At 54.3% G+C, this 25,260-nt stretch overlaps 2 protein-coding genes and 1 long non-coding RNA gene across 4 annotated transcripts in view; 2 read left to right on the top strand and 1 right to left on the bottom strand.

The window, feature by feature from the left end:
- STIMATE (STIM activating enhancer) overlaps positions 1-22,752 on the top strand; it is a 54,438-nt gene extending 31,686 nt beyond the window's left edge. Inside the window, exons 2-9 of one of the 2 annotated variants that reach the window (XR_005067844.1) lie at positions 2,475-2,523; positions 4,710-4,805; positions 8,641-8,762; positions 13,350-13,462; positions 14,409-14,486; positions 15,255-15,404; positions 17,199-17,536; positions 22,732-22,752. Coding sequence is in view for 1 of the 2 variants with exons in the window: in XM_037055777.1 (XP_036911672.1) it covers positions 2,475-2,523; positions 4,710-4,805; positions 8,641-8,762; positions 13,350-13,462; positions 14,409-14,486; positions 15,255-15,404; positions 17,199-17,315 (725 nt within the window). In the remaining variant the exon portion in view is untranslated. Of the gene's footprint in view, positions 1-2,474; positions 2,524-4,709; positions 4,806-8,640; positions 8,763-13,349; positions 13,463-14,408; positions 14,487-15,254; positions 15,405-17,198; positions 20,782-22,731 lie in introns of those variants that run through there. The other variant, XM_037055777.1, reaches the window with a different exon arrangement.
- On the bottom strand, positions 13,458-16,141 carry LOC118993390 (uncharacterized). The gene is made up of 3 exons (XR_005067845.1): positions 16,024-16,141; positions 14,657-15,049; positions 13,458-13,639 (listed from the first exon to the last, which is right to left on the bottom strand). It is a non-coding gene; the product is annotated as an uncharacterized LOC118993390 (long non-coding RNA).
- Positions 22,182-24,112, top strand: MUSTN1 (musculoskeletal, embryonic nuclear protein 1). The gene is made up of 3 exons (XM_037055778.1): positions 22,182-22,478; positions 23,484-23,616; positions 23,809-24,112. The coding sequence occupies exons 1-3, from the start codon at positions 22,470-22,472 to the stop codon at positions 23,913-23,915; spliced, it is 249 nt and encodes an 82-aa protein (XP_036911673.1). The 5' UTR covers positions 22,182-22,469; the 3' UTR covers positions 23,916-24,112.
- Positions 24,113-25,260: the final 1,148 nt, after the last annotated feature.

The following is a 25,260-nucleotide window of genomic DNA, read 5'->3' as shown; positions in this document are numbered from 1 at the left end:
GCTTGTACAGTTTTGATAGATGTTGCCAGACGACCCCCGATGGCCGCACTAGTGCGTTCTTCTAGAATGTTTTCCTCCTAGCATTTTATCGTAAAAAGTATTACACTTACAAAATAGTCTAGTAATTTAAAGAATATGCAAGTATTCTTGGTTTAGGTTCACCAATTATTGTTGCCACATTTATTACTTTGCTAAAACTACCATAACAAAATACCACAAAATGGATGGCTTAAACTGCAAACTTACTTTCTCACAGTTCTGGCAGCTGGAAGTCCCAGGTCAAGGGTGTCCCAAAAGGTGTTGCGGGTCTGGTTCCTTCTAAGGCCTCCTCTCTCTCTGGCCTGCAGAAGGCGGCCTTCTCACTGTGCTCGCATGGCTACCCTGCAGTCTCTGTGAGTGTCCGCATTTCTTAGCAAGGAGACCTGTATGACCACGTCTTACCTTACTTACGTCTTTTAAGGCGCTGCCTCCAAATACAGTCACATTCCGAGGCACTGGGGGCTAGGACTTCAACGTATGACTTAGGAGGGGAGACACGATTTGACCTCTGACACCACATTTGCTTCTCTTTATACAGTATATATCATATTAATGTAAGTGCTAAAATATGATGTATTATAATTATGCCATTTATATGTGTGTTATATATAATCATAGCTTATATAATTTTTCTTGTATGCCATTTGACAGTAAATTGTAGTAGCCATTCTGACACTTCAGCATGTATCCCTTAAGCGAGGGGGGACTTCTCCTTGGGACATGTTTTGATGTCTTTTGTTTTATACTGATGGGGGCAGATTCCCCTGCGGCAGAACAACCAGTGGGGTGACAGAGTTCCAGCCCTGGCTGGGGGCTTTCCTTCCACATGGTTTTATCCCGGCCCAGCATCCTCCACATCTCCTTCCTGAGACCTCAGCCGCTCAGAGAGACGTGGGTGCTCATGGGAAGGAGGCCTCCTGCCTGGAGAGCCATTTGTGCGAGCAGAACCTCTTGGCCTCAATTCCAGATTCTTCAGCGTGGTTGATGTTTTGCATGTGTGATATGTCAACAGAATGACACCATCTTACAATTCCACTTGCATTTTGGTTTCTATCAAAATATCTCTCTAAACACCAGACTGACTTCATTTCTATGTGCAGACAGCCTTGCTTTGCAGAATGCGGACTGCCTGTGTTCACTTAGAGAAGCAGGGTTTGTTAATGTGGGTGCTGTTTTCTCCCTCCCTATCTGCCTGCTCCTCCTCGCACACGCACTTTGGCAGCTCGGGACTCTGCCAGAGTTGACTCTTGTCACTGGTGGGAACGTGGCATCCTCCCTGGGCTTTCATCCCTGTCTGCTGCTTCCTCCGTACTTTGGTGTGGGAAAACATCACACGTGCACACTTCCCATGTTTGTTTTAGTAGACAGAATCCTTGTGGAAACAGTCTGCCTGGAGCATCAGTGGGAGACAGGACACTTAGAAGCCTTTTGTTTCCCTCTGTTCCAGTGGATGTGTCTGCAGGCCCGAGGCGAAGGTGTCAGTCTGGGGGGTCCTTTGCCTCCGAGGTCGGTCAAGCTGTTGCTGAGTGAGCACCCAGCCTGCTGGCTGCTCTACCCCTGGGAGCACCACTGCCTGGCGCTGAGGCACAGCTGGCGTCCCCTCTCAGTCCTCTTCACCCCCGGGAACCCGATTTAGAGCCAGTTTTCTAAAACACAGTTCACGCCGTGCCTCTGACTCTGCTTCGCACCTTTTGTCCTCTTTTCCCGGCAGGATTCAGTCTGGACCCCTTCCCCTGGCACTCAAGACTCTCCCTCATGTAGCCTCTGCTCAGTCTGTCTCCTTGTTACCTGTTGTATCAAAGCCAAGTCAGCTTATGCCAGACACACTCTGCCACATTGTGTGGCTGTGCCTATGAGCTCAGGTTGTGTGCTCTGCCGGACTGCAGCTCTCTCCCCTCCCTGGTCCACCTCAGCATCCACCTCATCAGTGAAGCCTTTCCTGGCTGGCACCCTTCTTCCAGGCAAGCAGGCTGGTCATCCCTCACTCCGCCTCAGACTCACCTCTTCTCTGGCACTTGCCACGCATGTGGTTATGTACCTGCCCTCCTGCCCGTGTCTCTTCAGAGCTGGGCTGGGAGCAGCACCCAGTGAGCCGTCAGGTGGGTGGGTGGATTAGTTGTTGGGCAGAGCATGTCCTGAAGTGAGAAGCAGCTGCATCCCTCCTCGTGGTTTCCAGTCCCTACCTGAGAGAGCCTTGTCACAGAGAGAAGAAAGTGCAGTTTTACACACAATGTGGGGAGTCATTCTTCCTAAGTGTCCGGTTCTGAAGCGTCTGTTCTGGTCAGCAGCAGGAGAGAGCCTCTGGGACCTTCCTGTGTTATTGTACCTTGTCAGAGAGCAAGCACCTTCACCTGACGTTGTAAACCCAACTTGGTATATGCATTTTGCTTTATTATCACTGTGGAAAGCTACTGAATGTCTGTCTTTTCTTTCAGTCAAACGCTTCAGAGAACCAAAGCATGAAAGACGTCCATGGAAGATATGGTAGGCCTTCAATATTAACTCATCCCTAGAATGTTTTTCACCATGTATTGTACAGAAGAATTTATATTCCTCAGGTAAACGTTGAGCCCTACCTTTATTCTGCCATCACCCTGCTGTTTGATTTTAGAAGATGGAAGATCGCACAGTGCTGCAGGCTCCTTTAGTTACGGCTCTGTGAGATGATGTTAACGCCTCGGGTTCTGTAGTCCGCATGCGTGTGCAGAAATAATCTAACTTTGGAGAGTAGTCAGATACACCATGTCAGTGCTCCTCTCCCCAAAACTCATCGGTTTTGTTCCCAGGAGGACTCTAGGGTAGCAGGTTCCTTCCTTCAGACGTCGTTTCTATACACGAATCTCCCAAAACTAAGGGAGTCACTTGCAAGGAGACAGGCAGGTCTCCGGGACAGCATGATGTGCACAAGAAGCCGTCTGTCCGGGGCTGCCTTAGGCTGGCACCTGCCCTAACAGGGTAGCCATGTCTCCAGACAGAACTTCTGATAACACCCCCGTGACAAAGGCCTCTCTAAAAATGTTAAGTACATACTTGATTGATCTTCAGTGTGTTATTTCTAGATGTTCATAGTTCTCTTTTTACTTTTCCCTAATCAGTTTCTCCCAAATATGGGTTTCGAGCTTGGGCCAGGGGGAACCTGGGGAGAACATACAGTTGGGGCAGGCTGTGTTTCACACACGCTGCCCTTGGTGACTCCCTACTTTGCCATGAATTTAGGAACCGATTTTCAAGCCTCGATCACAGGGGTGGTCTGGATTATCTCTCAGGTCTGTTCTGGTCCTGAGACCCCATGGTTGATGTCCCCTGCCTGTGGGCCCTTTCATCACCCCCTTCAGTGGCCCTGCCCAGCTCTGGGTGCTCAGCCTGGGGCCCGGGAGACATGACCACAGTTCTGAGTTCCTCAGCCACAAACCACAGGTTGTCTCCAGGCATTCGGAGCAGAGGAGAAACTGAAGGCCCCACATTGTCACCATGTTCCTGTGATGCGGATGGGCACGGGTGGAGGAAATGACACAGGGTGTCCCAAACACTAACGATCTTATTTTGTTTCCTTTTTGAAACTCCCGTCATCTAGCCCAGGGTTTGGCAGATGAGTGCTCACTAGCTCAGGCCGGCCTGACTCTCTGTGTTTTTATACAGCCAGTGTGCAGGGCTGGTGGCATCTGCGGCTGCTTCAGGCTCAGAGGCAGGCAGAGCTGAGTAATTGCTACAGAGAACAGTGGTCCACAAAGCCCGAAACATTTCCCCTCTGACCCTTAACAGCAAAAGGCTGCCGCCCCCAGTCCGGCCCACTGTTGCATGTCAGCAGCGCACAGGGGTTCGGGCCTCCCTCTGCCCTGCGTCTGTGCAGGTCTCGTGAGCTCAGCGCATCGCTTCCTCAGCTCGGCCGTGAGTGTAAACCAGAGGCGCCTCGGACTCCATCCCAGAGCTGGGACCAAGCATTTCATTTTGAAGTAACAAAGAAATGAACACGTGAAACATATTTATTTAGTGTGTTTAAACATATGGGGTGGGGCAAAAGTAGGTTTACAGTTGTGAATAGGCAAAACAGAGTTTATTCTTGTGTTGTTATTATTATTGTACTGTGCTCCGTATGAACAACTGTAAACGTACTTTTGCCCATGCTTTATGTTATTAATCAGTGGTCTTTTAGGGACTTTAATGCAAGTTATTGAAGGTTTTGAAAGGTAGCTGAAATGCCAAGCCTGAATTACCTGTATTTTGCCATGTATAGTCTGCACTTTTTTGCCCAAATTTTTGAGGGAAAAATAAGGATGCACATTATACATGGGTAGTACCTGAAATACTTTGTGTCTGTTCATGTGTTTTGTAATTATTTGTTACATAAAATTTCTTGTACCATAATATGTTCAAAAATAAATGTTAAAATTTCTTTATAATACAAAAAACAAGTATTTAAATATAAATAAATAAAAATTGAACAAAAAAATTAAAACGGAAGATTTTTTCCTGAAAGTTTGGGTCAGAAATGTGTGTGTACATTACACATGGCGAAATACAGCATTACTGATGCCTGGGGGAGAGGTGGCTGGTAACTGGAAGTTGGGGTTTCCCAGTGGCTTTTTTCTACTTCACATGTAACGTTTTCCCCAAATTGAGTATTGCCCTCCTGTCGGCGTGCTCACAAGTGCTGATTCTGTTTTGTACAGGTTTTTAGACACTTCCAAACAAGCCATAGGAATGCTGTTCATCCACTTTGCAAATGTGTACCTAGCAGACCTCACCGAAGAGGACCCTTGTTCCTTGTAAGTGGTTACAGTCTGAGCACAAATACCCCGCTCCTCCGGCGAAGATGCAGGCCGGCCGGGCTCTCTGCCGAGGCCCTGTTCCTGGGCTCGGGGGTGGGGCGGCTTGCCTTTGGCCTCTGCGCTCCTCCGAGAAACCATCCTGTGTGTGCTGCCTCTGAGCTCAGACACCTGGTGACAGTGGCCCTGTGCACTGGCTTCCTGCCAGCCAGTCAGAGCTCTGTTTCTTGGTTTGCTAGTACCCTTATGTCTCCAGCTTCAAAGCAGCTGCTGGCCGGGCAGCATAATGCCCTGAAGGAGTGTCTGTCTCTGCTGGAGCAGACACGTGGGACTTCTCTGTGGTGTCAGCCACTCAGGATCAGAGCCATTATTGACTGTCATTGACTTCTTGACCTGAAGACCGGGAGTTGTTCCACTCTGTCAGGGCAGTGTGCCTTCGACACGGCCCCCAGACCAACCTGCCTGAAACCCCAGCTGGGCCATGATATGCGGTGCCCCCTGCCAACAGCCCCCAAACCTCGCCTAGCTTAGCAGGCGGAGTGGAAGAGGAGGCCCACCTGCCTTACTCTGCCCCCATCTTCCACCTTCCTGGCTCAGACTCGGCACTTCAGCCACAGTGGGCTGCTCCTGGTGGCTCTCAGACTGCCCACTATCTCCTGCCCCTGTGCCTTTGTCCACTTCCCTCCTCCTGAAATGCCCTCCAGCCTTGCCCTGTCCTGCCCCTGTAGGAGAGTGGGGCAGAGGGCTGGCGAGTCCCTTGCCAAGAGGTCTCTCATATATTTAAGATCACTTGGACTGGAAGATTCTAAGCTTCTGTTTTTGGGTGACAGGGTACAGTTTTGAGATTTTGTCTAGGTCTAGACTTAAGTAGGAAGTTGTGAGGTCTCCCTCCCCAGGGTCTCCTCTTAAGTAAGACCTGGATAGATTGTGATCTGTTTGAATGTTTGTGTCCAACCCCAAAGAAGGGACCAGAAGGGTGATGGTCTCACAGGGGAGATGGTTAGAAAGTGCCTTGTCCTTCTAGTCCTTGAACCCAGCAGCAAGCTCATGTCATCTGGTGAATCATCTTGATGTCACTGGCCGAGATAGTCTGAGAGCCAGCTCTACACCCCAGAAGCGCTGGGGTGAGAAAGCCTAGTTCCTGGTGTAGCCTTGGCTACATCAAGCTTCTTGCATCCACAGAAGGAAGATGGTTACGGCCCTGGCTGGTGTGGCTCAGTGGGTTTGGTGTCATCCTGCAAACGAAAAGGTCACTACTTCGATTCCCAGTCAGGTATATACCTAGGTTGCAGGCCAGGTCCCCGCTTGGAGACATGCAAGAGGCAACCTATCGATGTTTCTTTCTGTCTCTTCCTCCCTTCTCCTCTCTCTAAAAATAAATAATTAATATCTAAAGAAAGAGAGGGAGATATAAATGATACAGCATTGAGCAGGACATTGACCCACTGCAGCATGGCCAGGATGGAGGAGGAGCTGTTGACAGGTCGTGAGTGCTGGGCCTGGAGAAGAAAGGTTCCAGGTAAACCTGGGCTGGTGACCAAGAGGCCACACTGTGGGAAGGTGGCCTAGCTTCTTTGAGCCTGTTTCCTCCTCTGTCCTTTGTGCCCTGCCAGGCCTTCCGGATCACTCCGAAAGTTTCATCAGATGATGAGTACGGTGCCATTGAAAACAGCGGGGGCACTTCCCAGTGAAGATGTTAGTAGTTCACTTGGAGGATATTGCCATTAAAACTTTGGAAAGACACGAGAGCTCCAGCAGCAGGTTCAGGCACTGCTACGGGAGGGTGGCGGGGAGGAGGAGGAGAACAGGCATCGCTTGGCGTTGTGAGGGGTCCTGTTCCTTGGGGAAGGGCAGGTGCGGACTGCAGTCTGTTCCAGCCCCACCACTGCTTTGCTCTGTGACTTTCTACAGATAGAGTAAGGGTTGTGTTGGACCTGGGGCATCTTGGGAGTCTGCAGACCTAGAAGAGGAGAAACTTGCAGACAGAGGGGGATGAGCTGCTTCCTGTGGCCTCAGGGGCCCCTGTGCTGGGAACACTGCTTTGGGTGTGAGCTGAGCTTTTTGACATCCAGGGTTCAGTGACTCTGAGGGTCCGTGATTCTAAGAACACAATTGTATAGTGCTTGCTTCCTGTGTGACAGGTGCTGTCTACATTTATTGAGTCATTTGATCCTCAAACAGCCCTGCAATACTGATGGGTGGATTATCTTCATTTGTAGTTGGGGAACTGAGGCACAGAGACATTATATAGCTCACAGCTAACAAGTGATGAAGCTGGGATTTGAACTCAGCCAATCTGGCTCCTGGGCCCCTATGATACTGGGCTGTTTGGTTCAGAGTACAGAGCATTCTCTCTTTATCCCCAGGCCCCAGCACACTGTAGACTCAAATAAATATTTGGTGGAGGAATGAGTGAACTAACACAGGTGCTGGCATACCTGAGGTATTGCAGGTTCCATCCAGACCACCACCACAAAGCGAGTATCACAATAAAGTGAGCTGTAATCTTGCTGGTGGAAGATCTTGCCTTCAATTTAAAAAAAAAATCAACATCTGTAAAGCACTTCAGTAAACTGAAGTGCGCCTGTCTGTGTGTTAGGTTGGGACTCAAATGTGAGAACCACTTGAAACCAATTAGATGTAAGTGTCTGAGCACAGCATAGCCTGGGGCCAAAGCTCGGCCCTTGCTCTTGAAGAAACTATCCGAAAGCAGTTGCTGTTTTTTCCATCTCTGGTCTGAGAGCGACCCCTTGTGATTTCAAAGGGGAAGGGCAGGCAGAAAATGCTGTCCCTCTGGTTTCCTTGCCACCCCAGGTCCCTGACCCCACGGAGCAGAGTGTGCACCCTCTGGTATCCGAGGGCTATGCCTTTCGTCCAAGCCCAGGCCATGGGGTGGGGGCTGACTCTGCATAAAATGCCTCAAGCCTCAGCATCCGGAAAGCACCGCAGGTGGTCCGTGGTGTCCGGAGCTATTCTGGGGAGTTTCTGAGCCATGTGGCATCTGAGAGGGCTAGAGACTGACCTAGTGTTTGCTTGTCTCCTGCTGTATGGAGAGTTAGGGCCTGTGGTCAGTGGGTCCCAGCGAGATCCTGGTACAGGGCCCTCAGGAGTGGGGGCATTGGGCCAGAGCCCTTTCCTTGGTGAGGAAAGAGGTGTGTGTCGGGTGGAAACACCTTACAAGCATACACAGCCATGGTGGCCATGCGCTTCTGCCTCTCCTCCTCCCCTTCCTCCGTGATCCTGCCTTTTCCAAGGGAAGTAAATCTCTCTCTCCAAAAATACTGACGGGCACTTGTCTCTATGGCAGGCTTGGAAGCACAGGGATGAGGGAAGGCCGTGCGGCTCTGCCCTCTTTGGTCTAAAAGCCCAGGCCACGCCCTGAGCAGCTGTGGTGCAGCCGCTGAGCGGGACCTTCAGGGCATGAACTACCATGGAGCAGATCTTTTCATCAGTTCTGTCTCCCTGCTGACTTCTGTGGCTGCTTCTGGGCACTCTGTCTTGTGTCGTGTCGTTTTTGGGCAGGAACACTTGTGGCCTTCCAAGTTTCTTTCTCGTTATCCTGCGCCACTCCGTAAGTTGTCCAGCCCCTGAAGAGCATCCACACACTGTGTGGCGATGCCTCACTGAGGCTCACAGACGTGAGCACTGCAGCCTTTTGCACAGGCACATCGCAGGCCCTCTGCCCCTGCACCCCCCACTCACCCTGAACATGGCCGAACAGAGTGTCGGGTCATCAGCCCTGACCTTGGCACTGGTAAGCACACAGGGCCTGACTCAGGGGCTCTTGCTCCCTGGTGGTGCTTCCTGATCATGCCACCGTGCCCTGTCTTCACAGGTACCTCATCAACTTCCTCCTGGATGCCACCGTGGGTATGCTGCTCATCTACGTGGGCGTGCGTGCCATCAGCGTCCTAGTGGAGTGGCAGCAGTGGGAGTCCCTGCGTTTTGGCGAATATGGTAATGTACCATGACACTGGACAGGTCATGGAGGGGGATTCCTGGGGGAGCTCTGCTCCTTGCTCTGTACAGCCCCCTGGGCCCATGGATTCAGAGAAGGTTCAGGTGCTGGTGGGTGTCTCTTCTGTAGTGAGGGAGCTCGTTCTGGGGCCTGAGCACCATCCTCCTGCTCGTGTCAAAGTGCCCACGTCCAAGGCCTGTGGGTGCTTGCCCCACTGCTTTGGCTCCCGCCTTGGTAGCAGGATGCACCCTAGATGCAGGGAGGGGGAGCAACGTCGCCTCTTCCACCAGAGGGCATTGCTGACCCCACCTACAGGGTCATGAGGCCACCTAACACTACCGAGCTGCCCACCTCATTAGAGAGTTGGGGGTGGCTCTCGGTCTGGGAGGTGCTCGGTGGGGAGCTGCCCCTCCGTACTGCATGTCTGTGCTTGTCCTGTGTTTGGATCACTTCAGTATTCCATTCACTCACAGAGGTGGAACTTAAGCACCTTATGGATGCCGGCCCAGCTTTGACCCCGCACATCTGGTCAGACCTTGTGGAATACAGCTTGCGTAGGAAGCTGCCTGCCTGCTGGGTCTGCGCACAGATGCAGCACCTTCTACTCTGTCCTCCCAGAAAAACGGCCAGAGGTGGTCAGGGCTGCCGGTGAGGGGTGCTGTCTCTGGGCCTTGCCATCGCCTGGTGATTCAGGCCTCAGGATTTAGGGGGACAGCAGCTCTCTCCCACCTTCACAGCTGGCCCTGCTGTCTGCAGGATGGGGCTGTTTCTCAGTGGGAGCAGCACGAGTGGAACCTTTGCCGAGAAAGGTGCACACCCGTCAAGAAGGAAGGAAGGCGGGTTGAATTCTGGCTCCCCGCTCTCCTGTCTTGGGCCCGAGGGCTGCTCACTCCTACGCGGTGGAACACTCAGCAGGGACTGACATTTGTAAAGGGGAGCCAACTACTGGAGCCAGCTGTGAGTGCCTGAGGTATTTCTAGAAATTTTAGTAGTTGTCTGTCTCCACTGAGGGGAGATGAGCTCAGGGAGGGCTTTTCTTAGCTTCGTCACTTGATGCCTGATGAGTCACTGACTTAAGATAGTGTTTGACACACAGCATGTGCTCCTGTGGCTCCGGGGAGGCTCTGGGGAGCTCCAAGTCGTTGAGTCCTCCGCTCAGAGGACAGAAACGGACCACAGTGGCATCATCCTTGTTTATGGGAGAGGCACCCAGAGCGTCCGAATGACGCAGGAAGCTCGCTCAGCTAGTGCATAGCTGGGTGGGGTGGAGGTTGCTCAGGGCTGCTGCACTGGGTTCCGGATCCCCCCATCACCTCCAGAAACAGTGTTCACAACTACTTCTTTGCTGTTAAGATCCCTTCTGGAAGGCAGTGCTTTCAACTTGCCCGTAGCTGACCAGTGCTGAGGGAAGCCCACCGCACAGCCGGCTGCACGCCGGTTGGTGACCTGGGAGTGGAGATCAGGTCTGGTCCTAACACCCCAGCAGCGTGGAACCATCCGCTCCCAGTGTGTTTTCCCCGCGTCCCCAAGGGTAGATTGGAAGGCAGGAGGCAGCGGTTGTGTGACTCTCTTATTTCCATGCCACCTTCCTCTTAGCTGTCGGGCCTGCATGGGCCCTGCCCTCGAGCCATCTGCCTCTGCCCTTGGCACCCCGAGGCAGGGTGCCTCCTGATGAAGCTGCCCTTTATCGGGGACCATCCTGGGTTCTCACCCCAGGTTGAGGAAGGGTAGTGTGCGTCCCCAGTTACCTGATTTTTATTTTTAATCGGTGGGTGACACTGATTTCTTTTGTTTCCAAGTAATTTGGTTATTTGCTATAACAACTTTATCACAAAATGGGTGGTTAAAACAGCACAGATTGATTATCTTACAGCTCCGTAGTTCAGAGGTCCGACATGGGTCTCATGGACTAAAATCAGGTGTCAGCGGACTGGTTCCTTCCACAATCTCTGAGGGCAGAAGCCGTTTCTCGCCTTTGCCAGCTTCTGAGCCTGCCCGTGTTCCTTGGCTCGCGGCCCCTTGCTGCGGCCCCTGAGCCAGCAACAGCAGGCTGAGCCCCTCTGCCGCCGCGTCGCCCTGGCCTTCTACCACCTCCTCCTGCCTGAAGCGCCCTGTGATGACCTTGGGCTCTCCTTGGACACTCCAGGAGACCCTCCCTGTCTTAGAGTCGGCAGACTGGCAACCTCCATTCCCCTCTGTCCCACTGTGCCCTGTTACCTGACACATCCACAGGTTCTGGGGACTAATGTGTGGCTCTCTCTGTGGGGCCATTACGCTACCTGCCACACCTGTTAACCAACTCATCTGCTTGAGGCAAAACCCCGTGTAGGCCCAATAGCTCTCTTCTCAGGTAAGTGAAGGAGAGGGGAGTGTGTTCTAGGTGCTTCCATGGTCCCTAGAAGAGGAGGTGGACTTGCTAACAAGAACATGGGACTTGGGGAATGCCACACAGCCCTGAGGGGCAGGACAGGATCCAGGCGACATGTGGTGTCTGCCGTGTGAAGACAGGCTGCTCGTTTCCAAGCACGAGCCCTGGAAGCAGGGCTGTGTCCTGCGGGCACCGTGGTCTGCAGACCTGCTGCCCGCCCCTGTCCTGACACTGCCCTCAGAAGCCTCTCTGGACACAGACATGCTCCCTCCCTTCAGCTCCTGTTCCTGCGATTTATCCTGAGGAAATAATTCAACAAAATGAAGCTGCTGTGCACCCAAGGGCATCCCGTGTGGTAAGAAGCGGTCACAGCAAGAATGCCCGGCTTGTTTGACCTTCGAAGATGAGACCACGGGGAACACAAGACTCTCACGTGAAACAGAAATGAGAAAAACCAGCACCTGTGCGTTCGTTCCGGCCGTCCTGACACGTGGCCTGGAGGCACAGGAGGAAGTGATGGGCAAGAGTGGGTGACACTTGATTTTTTCCATTTTTCACGGTGTTTTTTTCCTCTGAACTTCCTTATTAAAGCATCAAAACGAAAGACGAGGCAGCTGCAGCTGAGTTGTGGCTCTGACACTCAGCAGAATGAGCAGCAGGAGGCACATGGGGGAAACATTTCCTCTTTTGGCATCACTCACAGTGAAGAGCAGGTGGGGCAAACACTGCACACGCAGGCTTCCTTTGGGCGTTGAAGAAGTGTTGCCACTGGGTCTGTTGGCTTTTAAACACGCCAGTCCCGATTCATAAATACTTCCTACCAGTACTCTCTGTCTGTCCCCAGCCTTACTTAACAGTTTTTAACAAATATTTTGATCTGTTGTTTTTGAGAACTTTTCTCAGTGAGGTCAGATAGTTTACTGAAAGTTACAAAATGCTGCCGAAAATCTAGCTAGGAGAGATTGTGCTTCTGAAACAACTTGTTGGCTCAAGTGCGTGTTATCCCAGACATGGAATAGGATGGCCTCAGAGGGAGCAGGGGTGCCTCCCTGCGTGCTTGCTGCGCTTCTCCCGAGGTTTTCCGCCAAAGGGAGTGGCCTGGTGCTGTGTCTGTTCCCGCTGCCTGAAGGCACTCCTGGTGCTCCCACTGGGCACAGTAGCAGGCTTCGGCAGGGCTGGGGGCCGCGGCGCTGGTGCCTGGCGGGACTGGCTATAGCAGCAGATGAGAAGCCGGAGGTTTCTCTCGGGGCCATATTCTTTTCCCAGCCTGGCTTGGGGCCTTTGCCTGCCCTGAATGTTACTGTCCACCCCGTCTTCTGGCCAGTTGTGGTCAGATAGCCCCAGCAACCTCCCCTCTCCCCCAACTCTCCCCTGGGTCTACCATTAGGGAGATGTGTGTTGCCCCCAGAGGCCCCGGCCCCGGGGGGTTCTTCCTATCACTGAGGATGTAGACCTTTCCCTGAAGGGCTGGTCCTCCACCCTTCGTCAAGTCCCTTTCGAAACATTCTGGACGCACTTCGGGGCCTGGCGACCCTCAGCGTGGGCTGGTGGGTGCCCCTGTTTCTGAAGCATAGTGACTGACAGGATCACAGGTAGACCTTTGTCCACCCCGAGGTGGACACTCCTTGCCTTGAGGACTCATTCCTTGTCCCCAGTCCAAGGTGTTTTGGGGGGCTCTACCCCAGACAGAATCTGGATTCCTCCAGAGTTAGATTTCTGCTCTCAGGGCTGAGGCAGCAGGAAGGCGGGGGTGGACAAGGAGGTTGTTGCTGCCTTCAAATTCAAAAACATTGGCCGCTCCCGGGTGGGGGAGGGTGGACGGCAGCACAGTCAATGGAAAAACCAACAGTGGGTAATAATAGCAGTCTTGCTTAACACAGCATCTGCTGCCAGCGGACAGAAAGCACCAGCTCTTCTGAGTGCCAGCAATAGGCACTTACTAACTTTAGTGCTTTTTGATTGTATCTTAGAATCTCTTGGAAGAAAAGCCACTCTGGTAGCTCCAAATTAGGAATTTTCTGATTTTGTTTAAAACACCCACCCATATTAGTCTGCCTGGGCTGAGCTGATTCTCGGTGCTTTGGGGGCTCGTTCAGCGGTGGAGCCAGGGCTGTGGTGTGGGGCAGGGGAGTGCAGGCCCCCAGGGGCAGTGGGGGCGGGGCCTGGCCTGTGTCCAACCCGGTCCAGGCTGCCCTGTGACTGAGCGCCCTCCCTGCAGGAGACCCTGTGCAGTGCGGCGCCTGGGCCGGGCAGTGTGCTCTCTACATCCTGATCATGGTCTTTGAAAAATCTGTCGTCTTCATCGTCCTTCTCATACTTCAGTGGAAAAAGGTTTGCCTCTTGTCTTTCCTTCAGTAACTCCCTGGGATGCGAAGGCAGCACCTCCCCTTTCTATCCCCCCAACCTCAGCCCTGTTGGAAAACCAACTTTGTGATTTCTTCATTTGTTTTGTTTTTTAACTCCATGTACATGAAGTAGGGTTGGTCTGATGTGGCAGCTATTGGCTACCTGTCAAGGGAGTAATTAGTCAGTTTTTTGCACCACCCACTTCAATGATACAAGTGTCCACTCTAGATTAAGCCAAGGGAGTATGTAAATCCAGTGAAAATACAGCCCTATCCAATACTAGTCTTCATGCCTTGCAACTGTGAATGCCAGACAGGTGTTCTTTACATTTGCAAGTGTCTTCTTCACGTACCTCTCTAGGCCAGTGCCTCAGCCTAGCCTGTAGGTGCCACAGGCAGCAGCTGGTCACAGGAGGTTGGCCAGGCCCCTCAGCCCCGCGCTCTGCCCCAGCCCCCGCACCATGCAGATAAGCCTCCGCTGCCCACCCTCTCCACGTGCCCACATGACAGCAGCCTGAGGGGCCTTGGAAACAAGTAGCTTAGCCATCCTTCGGTTTTGATTGTGGCTGGACTTTATTTTTTAAGAAAATAAACCAAGGCTTTTTAGAGCTGTTGTCCTTCAGGAGGTGGTTGGGGTACAGGATTTCTGTTAGAAGGTGGTCTGACTCCTTATTACCAGACTCTAGTGACCTCACTCCCCAAGTCTGCGCCACAGGGAAACCACTGGAGCACTAACTGCTCCAAGTGGCCTCCAAGGGGGTCCCTCCTAGCAGTCAGATCTGGGGACTGCACAGCCCCGGGTGCGAGGTGCTGGGGTGAATGTCTAAGCCAAGTCCCCTCTCAGGGCCTCCCGGGGGTTTTCCCTCCGCCCCTCCTTCCAGGCACTTCCTCGGTGCCCTCCCCCACCTCACTGCGTCTGCTTCTCCTTGCAGGTGGCCCTGCTGAATCCTATTGAAAACCCAGACCTGAAACTGGCCATCGTCATGCTGATCGTCCCCTTCTTTGTCAACGTCAGTGCCATGTTGCATTTTTAACCCCAGTTTGCTCCCCGCCTTCTGGCTCCTGTTCACAGTTCTGAGTCTGACAGAAAAACACCTTACAGCCCTCAGGTCCCTCTGTGTGAGCATTTGCCGCCTCCTACCCAACCCCAGACCCAGAAATGGCAGGGTCGCTTCCTCACCAGCCAGACCCCTGCTCCGGGGCCTCTGGCAGCGAGTCTTGCCTTCCCTGCCCGTGGCCTTCTGCTGGGAGTCCCGCCCTTGGGTCACAGTGGCTCCTAGATCAGGGTCGTTGGGGTTGCACCCCGTCATCCATTCTTGACCACAGAGTTCCAAGAGAAGCTCATGAGCACACTGGCTAGAAGTTAAGAAGTAAGAGAGGAAACCATAGGGAACCTGAGTTTGACGGATGTGGCAGTGTGTGCTGGTGGACCTGCCTGGCCGGAGTGGGACCAGGCGCCCGGAGCCCTTGGTTCCAGGCCCCATTCCGCCAGTGGCTGTGACGAGCACTGAGGCAGGCTTATCCTGTCAGTCACCACGGTGAAATCCTCGGGGTAGGCAAGGCAGGGTTTTCTCTGATAAGAAAGCAAAGGAAATAGAGGTTAGAAATCTCTTTTCTGAAGCTTCTGAGAGATGGCAGGGGGGCCGGGCGCGTTTTTTTCTTTCCCTAGTTCGGGTGTTGTAATCGGGAAGGGGCAGGAAGGGCGGGGACCGGGGGCCACTCTGCGTGCTTTCATAAGGGGCCTGTCCCGGAGTAACTTGCACTTTTCCTCCCCACAGTCTCTGATGTTTTGGGTAGTGGACAATTTCCTCATGAGAAAGGGGAGGACGAAAGCTAAACTGGAAGAAAGGGAAGCCAACCAAGACTCGAGGAACGGGAGCAAGGTCCGTTACCGAAGGGCCGCATCCCACGAGGAGTCAGAGTCTGAGGTAGGGTTGGGCCCTTGTGCTGCTGACCTGAGGATGCCTCTGATCTTGTGTCTCGTGCCAGCCAGGGGCAGGGAGACGAGGCCGACAGTTCCCAACTAGTCTAGGCCCATCCCTGCTGTCCCGAGGGCCTTCTCCAGAGCAGGGGGGTGGTGCGCCTGGGGGGCCTGGGGGGCTTCCTGCTATATCCCCTAAACCAGTGGAGAAAGACAGGAAAGGGAGGAGCCACCTTTTTCCGGGGAAGCTGGCAAGGACTCGTGGGCCTGACCATTAACCTTTAAGCATTAAGGTGTTTGAGCCCCTGCCCACCACTAATGAGCAAGGAAAGTGTTGGCTGAGGCAGGTGGAAACTTCTGAAATGTAGGGGTAGCCAGATGTCCCAGGGGGAACCTCATCTCCTCTCATTTTCAAGGTTCTTACCTTAGAGGTTTGGACTTAAGGGAGACTCCTGGTCATAAACAGGAGCATGAGGCCAGGCTGCATGTCCTGGGCAGCCGGCAGCATGTCACACTTCCATACTGCCCCCTTGGTGCCGTTGTTCAGGTTCCATGGTTGCTGCCTAGTTCGCTGTGGGGGGCCTTCAGAATGGCCGAGAGAATGTCTCCCCAAGAGGCCTTTGTACTTGTGGACGAGGAGAAGGTGGTGCCTGAGGAGCCCCTCATAACTCTGTGTTCTGAGACGAGGCCTCGGCGGAACCCTGTGAGGATGCTGGGGCGGTCTGCTTCTCTCCCCGGGCACCAGAGGGCGTTTTGAAAGCTGAATGGATAGGTGGTAGGACGGAGAGTAAGCCCTAGAACCTGGCCTGGGGCCCAGCATGTTGTAAGAGCTCAGTGAACACCAGGTGAGTGACAGCGTTGCAGGCTGAAGCAGCTGCTCTGATCAATCGTGGTCACATGACTTGGGGTTCAGGTAGTGATGTAAAGTTTGTTATGGCCAGAGCAGCATGTGTTCCAGAAGGCAGGACAGAATAACAGAAAATAGCAGGGGGTGAAGGCCTGAGCTAGGTGGGCCAGGCGCTCTGTGATCCAGGCTGAGGGACCAGGCGTGCTTGTGCGGGTGGTGGGGAGCCACAGAGAGTATTGGGTTTGGGGGCCGGGGGGGGGGGGGAGCTGGAGGCAGGAAACCCTGCAAGGGAGTGGCTCAGGGAGAGGTGGTGAGACTGGCCCAGCCTGGGGTAGAAGGAGTCCCCCACACAGGGGCGTGACAGGACTCTCCATCCCTACAGGCTGTCCCATGCTTCCAGGGTGCGCAGAGGTCTGAGGGGCCAGGCAGGTGGGCGGTGAATGAGTGTGGGTGTCCTGGGCACCCTGCCTGCAGGGCCCAGTCATTCAGGGGCTCACAAAGGCAGAGCGTTCCTGCATCGGGGTACCCCACGGAAGTGTGCTTTTTCTTTTGAAAGGGGCTTTTCACTTAGCGTTTGCTGAATTTGAGGCAGCCTCCAGGACCTGGGCCTCCATCTGTCAGGATTGGGCTGTTTTGGCAGGATGACCTTGGGCTGTGCGTGCCTGCTGAGTTTGCTCTGACTGGGTTCAGTCCCAGCTGCAGGTTGGCAGAGAAGTGGGGAGCACCAGCGGGGGCAGGGTGTGTGGACTCGGTGCAGGTGTCCGTAGCCCCAGATGGGATGCAGAGGGGCCAGTGTGTCTTTCTGGAAAGGGCGGCTCCCCGTCACGCCCTTCTACAGAAATACGAGACCGAGGCCTCGTGGAGGGGCTGGCACCCCCTGCCGGGGTCCAGGGCAGGCAGAGGAAGGTGGCACCACTGGTGGTGACTCAGGGACATGCCTCTCCACTGCCTCAGATCCTGATCTCAGCCGATGACGAGATGGAGGAGTCCGACACGGAGGAGGACCTCCGCCGACTGGCGCCCCTGAAGCTTGCGAAGAAAAAGAAGCACCGCTTCGGGCTGCCTGTGTGACACGTTCCTGTGCAGGGTCATTCCCCGCTCCCCTCTCTGCTCCTCCTCTTCTACCTCCATGCTCTCGCTGTCTCTGCCCACTCCCAGACGACTGTGACTCGAGAGGGCAGGAGAGCCAGCGCCGTGGGGCGCAGCAGTTGGAGGTCTCCACTCAGTTGCACTATGAACACTGACCAAATATGCAAGCAGGGCGTTGTGTGTATGTGTGTGTGTGTGTGTGTGTCCTCGTCCTGACGGTGTTGGAAGGGACCCAGGAGCCCTGTCCTGTGTCTAGCAGGGTGGCACTGAGGAGAAACACACACAAATTGTGCAAAGAGCCTTCCCTGAAGGCTTGGGGAGTGAAGATGAAACATGTTTTGGGCTAGAAGTCACTCACTGACGAAGTTGGAACCACAATGCTTTCTTACTCGAAGTGGCTTTTATAACTATTATTGATTTCTAAAGTCAGTTTTATGAGCTGTCACAGTGTTAATGTTTTTTCAGTATGTGTTTATTTCCTATGGGACTAATGGGCAAAACATAGATTTTTAAGTCTTCCATATGCTGTTGACTTTTATATTTTTAAGTTATATTTTCATACTATTGTATTTAAAAACTTTTTAATTCCCAAAGAAATGGGTTTGTTTGCCTTTCGTGGGATGTAAACTGCTGGGAGGACAAAGCCGAGAGCTGCTGTCTGGAGCATCCTTAGGTAACCTGTAATAAGATGAGGCAGTGAGCCCAGTGAGAAGGGAGATGCGCCCTCACCTGAAGTCAGCAGCCCCGTGGTGCAGTGAAGGTCAGGCCTGAGCCAAGCAGGGCGGTCACCCTCAGACCCATCATCTTGTGCACGCCGGGGCTTGGCCGCTCCTCCGCGTTTCTGCCGGCTGGGCAGAGGGCCTAGTTATATGGGACAAAGAAAAGAGTCTAAGAGGTCTTTTTGTCCAGAGAAATTGCGACTGTGAGGCCTCTTCTGTTTGTTCCCTGTCTGTCGTCAGAGCCTCCAAATCTGCAGTTTAAAATGTCATCTCGGCCTTCCTGCCTCCCACTGTGCAGCCTTCAGAGCCAGCTTCCTGACCCAGCTCAGGGTCAGGCTGCCCCGGGCCTGTTATCTCCTCCACCTTTATTTTTGCACAAGAATCTGGAGAACACCTGCCTGACCAAATCATCCTGTTTGTCACGTACTCCAGGGCTGTGTTGTGGCTGCATCCACAGCCAGGACCAGGTGCTTCTAAGCCATGTCCCCTCCTTGGGGAGTGGCCCCCACTCAGCCTGGGCAGAGGCCCCTGTGGCTGTGGGAGTCGACCAACGGGCAGGGAGTGGGCTGACTGGACACTGGCCCTGCTGTGGAAGCGGCACGTTGGGGCACCCAGGCTGTCACAGCCGGAGGCACAGAAACCCACACTGCCGAGTGTGAGCTGTGAAGGAGATGGGTGGGGAGGCCACACCACCTGGAACCTTATTTTTAGATCTACATAAAAATGTGTCGTCTTAGTCTGAATTGTGGCATTGAGCCAAGCTGCTCACCCAGGCATGCTGGGCCTAGCCTCTGCCTGTCACACGTCTGGGACATGGGGATCTGCCTGGGGGAGGCCTTCTCCGTCCATCCTCTCTAGGAGTCCGCAAGCCAGAGGGGCTGAGGGGCTGGGCCCTGTAACTGCGGTGGGAGGTGACTGCTCGGTGAGCATCTGCAGCTGGAGGGAAGAGGCGAGGCCAGGGGGTGCTTCCTGTGAGATTGGAGTCCATCTCCTTTCTCATGTCACCTCCACTCACACTTTATGCCCTTCACGCCCTCCCGTGCTCTGGCTGCATCTGTGGGTGTCTCCACCAGAGAAGTGGCGTTGGGAAAGACCAGCCCCTTGTGGCCTGGCTGACTCTCCTTGTCACTCTGATTTCATTTTTATTTGAACAACCTGTGCCCACAGCTGTTTCTCTTGAGCCCTTTCCTGAACTCAGAATCGGAGCTTCATTTTCAGTCTCGAGCCCCTGATGTTTCCAAACTGCAGATGGGGTCAGGGAGTTGTAGTCTGTGAACCAGGGAACCTGGGTTACATGGACCTCAGGTGGTCTGCTCACCTCAAGGCTTGTCCCAGTACCTGCTGGGAAGTGGCTTTAGTGGACAAGGAAGTTACGAGTGAGTGGTGGTTCCCCTGTGTCCTGATGTTCAGCAAGGGCTGCAGTCACTGAGCTGTGGCTGTGTAGCTGGCTAACTAGGGGATGGTATCTGCCCATCGAGGGCCTGGTCGCCATGGGGCTGGACAGGGTGGCCTCCTCCTGAGTCTGTGCACCCATGCACGTGCACACACACACAGCACAGAGTTCATATTCCCTGGGAGTGCATCCTGTGCCACTGGGTCGTGTTTGCGGCACGCTGCCCAGAGAGGGCGGATGCAGGGGGCCTGTCAGGACTTCTCCGGAGCTGCCCTCCCTCCCTGGGCGAACTTCCGCACCACCTGCTCCAAGGTGCCTTATGAGGTGCGGCTCCTTGCTCAGCCACGTGGCAAGCATCACTGTGCTTGAGAAACCATAGGACCCTGACCGTATGTTGTTCACTGCCCATCTTGTATGTCAGAATCTGAACCTTGGCTAAGCCACCCATGTTGGAAGCTTGTAAGTCAAGGTCATGAATAAATTTCTTGTAACTAATGGAAATAACCTGAAGAGGCAGAACTGTCGTGGCTGAATGGAAGAGATGATTGTGGCTCTTCCTTTGGCTGTCAGTGGGATGTGGACAGTGGTAAGGAGGGATGTTGGTGAGATCCCAGGTAGCAGTGGCTTCATGGTCCACTCAGCCGGAAGACCTGTGAGGGGAAGCCCTCGGGCACACTGGCGGGCTCCTGCCTCAAGCTTTACCTTGTGCCCCTTCCCGGCAGTGGGAGTCCTGGGTTAATGTTGGTACGTCACACCTCTAAAGGGAAAACATAGAAAGGCTCCGATCCACGTGTCTTCCCCTTGGCAGAGTAGGCCTGTAGGCCGCTGTCCGGCGTCCCTGACTAAAGGTGCCCCAGGACTGCAGCCCACTCGGCCCTACTGACAGCAGGTCGCTGGCCTCTCTACAGCCAGGCCGGCGTATTGTTGCTGGGAGCTTCCTGTCCACCAAAGCAGCAGCCCCTCTGTAAGGTGTAGGACTTCCTTTTATGTTTCCCACACTTCCAACTGTGGGGACAGCTCTCTGTTCTACCCTGGGAACCTTGGCAGCCTGCAGGGTTTTCTCCTCGGTGAAGGACTTCCGGTCCAAGTGTTGTCGCTACCAAGAGGTGCTGGGTGGGTGGGTTGGTTTAATTTGATTTCTCTTTTTGTGAAGTGTGTTAGAAGTCAGACGTATGTGAGCAAGAACCATGGCCTACTTCCACTGTCTGCCGAGGGGGCGTTGATTGGTGGTGGCACAATTCACAGAAACACATTTTTGAAATGAAAGGGAAGACGATGTACTTAACACTGTAAAATGGTTTACAATAAAGTTTGACATCTTACTACAGCTTTTTTTAAAAAAAAAAGGAAACTATCACTTTTGTGCTGGTTGGTGTGTGTTCTGTGGAGTCGAAACAGCTTAGTGCTGTTGAGAGAATCTCTGCAGGGGGTTGGAAGGTGCCCCCTGGGAAACAGCGGGAGGGGCCTTACCTTGCCTCGTTGCCTCCGGGCAGACGTGGGAACCAAATCTGCTTAGAAAGAACCGAACACACTCTTACCAATTCCACTTCCCTGCTGATGTGAGTAAAAGCTACTCTACATCCCCCCTGGGGAGCAAGGAGTGCTGGGAGATGGAGTGTGAGAAGTAAATGTCCCACATCCTCGTCTCTGAGGCCACAGGACAAGAAGGCAGGTGCCTGCCTGGGCAGAGCCAGCTGAGGGGGCAGCTCCCTCATCCTGGGAGCTGGGCCGGCACACGGCCCTCACAGTCCAGGCCTGCCCTCAGTGCCTCTCGGCCCCCATGTGGAGTCCTGGGTTTATGCCCGAGTCCATGGGAGAACATTCCTCATGTCAGCACTTGTCTCAGATGGAGCCTGGCAGTCTTCGCATTGGCCTCCTGGGGTCAGGACCAGGCAGGGGGGATATGGTGGGGTTTGAGGTGTGACAGCAGTGGAATAGCATTCAGGATAACCAGATGTCAGTGCCCTGGTTGGGTTGGTCTGCACAGAGCCTTTGAGGATAAAGATAATCTCACATGTGCTGCCCACGCCCACCCCAGGCTTAAGGTCCTGCCGGGGGTCTTCCCTGCAAGGATAGGGGTTTTAGAAGCCAGCAGTGGAGAACTAAGTGACCTTCAAGGGAGCCCTTTGCCTGTCCCTCTCTACAGCTCAATACCTGCAAAGGTCTTCACTTTCTCCCCCCACCGCGGGCTTTCAGCATCCTCAGTGTCCTCAGGCCTCATGACCTTATATCAGTCGGAGGTTCAGTGCTGTTTCCTGTAATCAGCTCACCTCTACACAAAGCACGGTTTCCTCCTGGTCCTTCTGGGCACTTCACCCCCTGCTTTCTTCGTCCCTTTGCTAAATGCACACTGGCAGTGAGACAGGGGACAGTGGCATCGGCACCCAGCACGGATGGAGAGTGCCCCAGGCTTCCCCTGGCTGCAGTCTCCACCTGTGAACCAGGGGTACCCGGTGCTCTGAGTCCACCATGAGGGCCCAGGGAGCTTGCAGTGAGCAAGGCTCGAGAGAGGCAGACACAGGAAGCCCCCGCCCTGCTCCTGGGCAGGATGGGAAAGTCTCTTTCCCCTGGAACCCAGGGAAGGGGTAGAAGAGAAAAACAAGTTCAGTGTAGTCCATCCTGGCCCCAGACCCTCCCTCAGGGACACCCCACACTGGGACGGACTGTTGCAGATGGACAGCTTCTACTGCCACACGCACATTCCAGGACCTACATTCATAAACACACGAGTCACTGCCCGTCCCAGCACCTCCCACTTGAAAGTAGAGCAGCTGTGTCACCAGCGCTCAGCCTCCTGGGCAGAAGTGCTCAGTGAGCCCCTAACATCTCCGAGAATAAACGCTGAAGCCAGTGGCCGTGTGGACCTGAATCATAAGGAAGCCTGTCGGAGCAGGGGGAGTGACTTCCCAGGACTGGCAGGCGGGCTATATAAGCTCCAGAGGGCTGGACGCCGCTCAGGTCTCCCCCACCAGCACCTGCCCGCCAGAGAAGCGCCTTCGGAGCAGCTCTCCCACAGCACCCACCATGTCCCAGGTAGGGGCCCAGCACGGGTTGGGGGTGGGTGGATAGCTGGACACTGTGTCTCGAGCTGAGTTCCAAGCATAAACAGAGGGCTTGGCCGGGAGAACGCTCCACCCAGCTCACCCCGGCAGACCCGTGTGTAGCTTGGGTTTAGTGGCAGCCCGTGGCTGGTCGGGAGGGCCGGAGGAGCTGTGTGTGCTTCACCATCTCTGTGTGTGCCTCTGTTGAGGGAGCTGCCTGTGTGACTTGGTGTGTGCGTTTGTAGCTGTGTGTGTGTGTGTGTACGTGTGTGAGGTGTCCATGCCCTGTGTCTCCAGCAGGATGTATCCTTATGTAGGGCTGTGTGGCCCAGGGTCCCAGCCTAGGCTCAGGGACCAGGAAGCCTTTGCCCCTGCCTCTAGGGCTTAGGAAGCAGTAAGGCCTCAGACTCCTGGGCACCTGGGGTCGAGGGGGAGAGTGGGCCCTGAGTCCAGGTATCCCAGCTCTGGAGGGACAGAGACCAGCCTGCTAAGGGGAGGGTTGTCCTTACTGCCTGCTGCACAGGCAGATGCTGACTTTGGACTGTGACTTCATGAGCATCTGATTCCTCTACCACATTCCACCCCAAAGCACACGAGATAAATCCTGGCAATTTGGGAGGAGAGCAGAAATATCTAAGGGACCCCCACTACCACCCAGAGAGCAGGTCTCAGTATTCACCAAAAGTCTTATAATTCAACCTCAAAGCTACTCCCTTTCCCCCTTGCCCATTGTACCCAAGCTTGAGCTTGGCCAGCAGACAGAGTGAGGCCACAGCATCACAGCTCCCAGTCTGGAAAGGTCAGAGGGACTCGGGTGAGGGGTAATGTATACAGGGTAATGTATAGTCAGGAAGGCTTCCTGGAAGAAGGGGGCCTTGAATTGGCTTGACTTCACTGAGCAGGGAAGAGGGGTCTCAGAGCCGAGGCACAGAGGTGGGAAGGGGGTATCTCAGCCTGAAGGCCTCAGGTTGTAAGATGAAGCTCTGGACTCTCCAAGGCTGGCCCTCAGGAAGCCCCCATCAAGAAGAAGCGCCCCCCTGTGAAGGAGGAGGACCTGAAGGGGGCCCGAGGGAACCTGGCCAAGGACCAGGCCATCAAGTCCAAGACCTACCAGGTCATGCAGGAGTGTGGTGAGTGTTCTCAGGGTGCTGGGGGTGGGGGGTGCAGATGTGTGTCAGCAGTGGGGAGGGAAGGGGTTCTATGGGTTCTTTCTAAGAGTCCAGAGCTTCTGGGCTCAGGGGTTGCTACCCAAAAAAGTGACCTTCCTTCCCGAGGAAGCTGGGCTGGGCCCCTGAGCACACTTGCTCCCGTCCTCCTTGCAGAGCAAGCTGGCGTGGCCGCCCCATCGGTGTTCAGCCGCTCCCGGACCGGCACTGAGACTGTCTTTGAGAAGCCCAAAGCCGGACCCGCCAAGAGTGTCTTCGGCTGAGAGGAGCACACCAGTCCCCCGGCACTGCCAACACCCGAACACAGGAGTCTCCCCAAGATCTCCTTTATGCCAGAACTCACTCGCTCCCTGGCTGGCTCTGGGACTGCCACCCCTCCCCCAAAGCCCTCAGCCTGGGGACTCCCACCAGCACCTGTGAAACACCAATAAAGAGGATGCCTAAGCAGCTCCAGCATTTGGAGAGTGTTGGTTGGTCACTGGCCATGGCCCTGGAGTGCAGGAGAGTGGGTGGCAGTGTGGGGTGTGGGCATATTCTGTACCGTTCATGTCTTTTGGGAGAGTCCTAGAGGGTAATAAGCTGCCATTATGGCCACCACTATGTACTAGACAGAGCCACGGAAGTAGAGATCTGGTGCTGAGCAGTGTGGCTTCGGACCACCTCTCCTCTTCTGAGGCTCAGTTTCCCTTTGTGTGTAACAGCATTGAGCTGGAGCCTATTGCATAAAACAGGCCACAGTGACGCTGCTCAGAGGGAAGTGTCGCGGCGGAGGATGGACCCTCGGCAGAAGCCACGGAGATGCTTCCAAGGAGCCAGGGCCCTCACGACTCCCTCCCCCTGCACCCATGTACCACTGCCTTGCTATCTTGTATCCCTCAAAAGACAAAGCCACATCAAGGCTCCTGTGGCCAGTGGCAGTCTGCTTCCTGAGCTATGTACCCCCAAACTCAGGACGAGCCCCCCCATGCCACTCCCACAGCTCAGGCAGAGCTGTGAGAGCACGGGGTTCTGGGCTCGTGTGAGATCCTTTACTCTTCATGCCGGTGTCCCCTGTGTGCACAGAGCTTTCAGATTCAGGGGACTCCAGAGGCTTGTCCAGCTGTGACAGCAAGACCACAGACAGTCCAGGGCCAAGCTACCAGGGCCTGGGTCCACAGAGCCTGGCTCAGGGCTGTGCCAGCAGGGAAGCCCTGCCTGTCCCCTGGGCAGATGGAGCTGCCTGCTCAGAGCCTTTCCCACGTTCCGGGCCAGCCTGGCCTCCTTTTGTAGCTGTTTCTGGGCTGGGCCTGTGTTCCGTGCCCCAGGGAACAGGCCTTCTGTGGGCACAGAGCCCAGGCCTGCTCCTGGGCCCCTTGGGGAGGCTCTTCCCCTGGATTGCTGAAGGATCCGTCTGGATCCTGTTACTTACTCACTTTATTGCTGTTTCTTTTAAAAGCATTTCAAATTTATTAAAGGAAAATTAAACAAAGTCATCGGTAATACCCCTGACGCTGGGGCCGCCCCCAGCTGTGGGTCCGGGCTCATGACAAGGGCACTGCCTTTCTGTGCTGACAGATGGGCTTTCTCACATGAGCTGTGGTTCGTGGGCCCCCTTGACGTGACTGGCCT

Source organism: Sturnira hondurensis, unplaced genomic scaffold (genome assembly GCF_014824575.4).
Source record: "Sturnira hondurensis isolate 20B ecotype Veracruz unplaced genomic scaffold, ASM1482457v3 Scaffold0008723, whole genome shotgun sequence".
Taxonomy (NCBI): Eukaryota; Metazoa; Chordata; class Mammalia; order Chiroptera; family Phyllostomidae; genus Sturnira; species Sturnira hondurensis.
Note: the sequence above shows the minus strand (reverse complement) of the source record. Positions and strands in the feature narration are given on the sequence as shown.

Excerpts from the sequence above, each read along its gene's own strand:
- MUSTN1 (XM_037055778.1), top strand. Across the intron at positions 23,617-23,808 it reads CCAGGTCATGCAGGAGTGTG|AGCAAGCTGGCGTGGCCGCC; the intron begins GTGAGTGTTCTC and ends TCCTCCTTGCAG.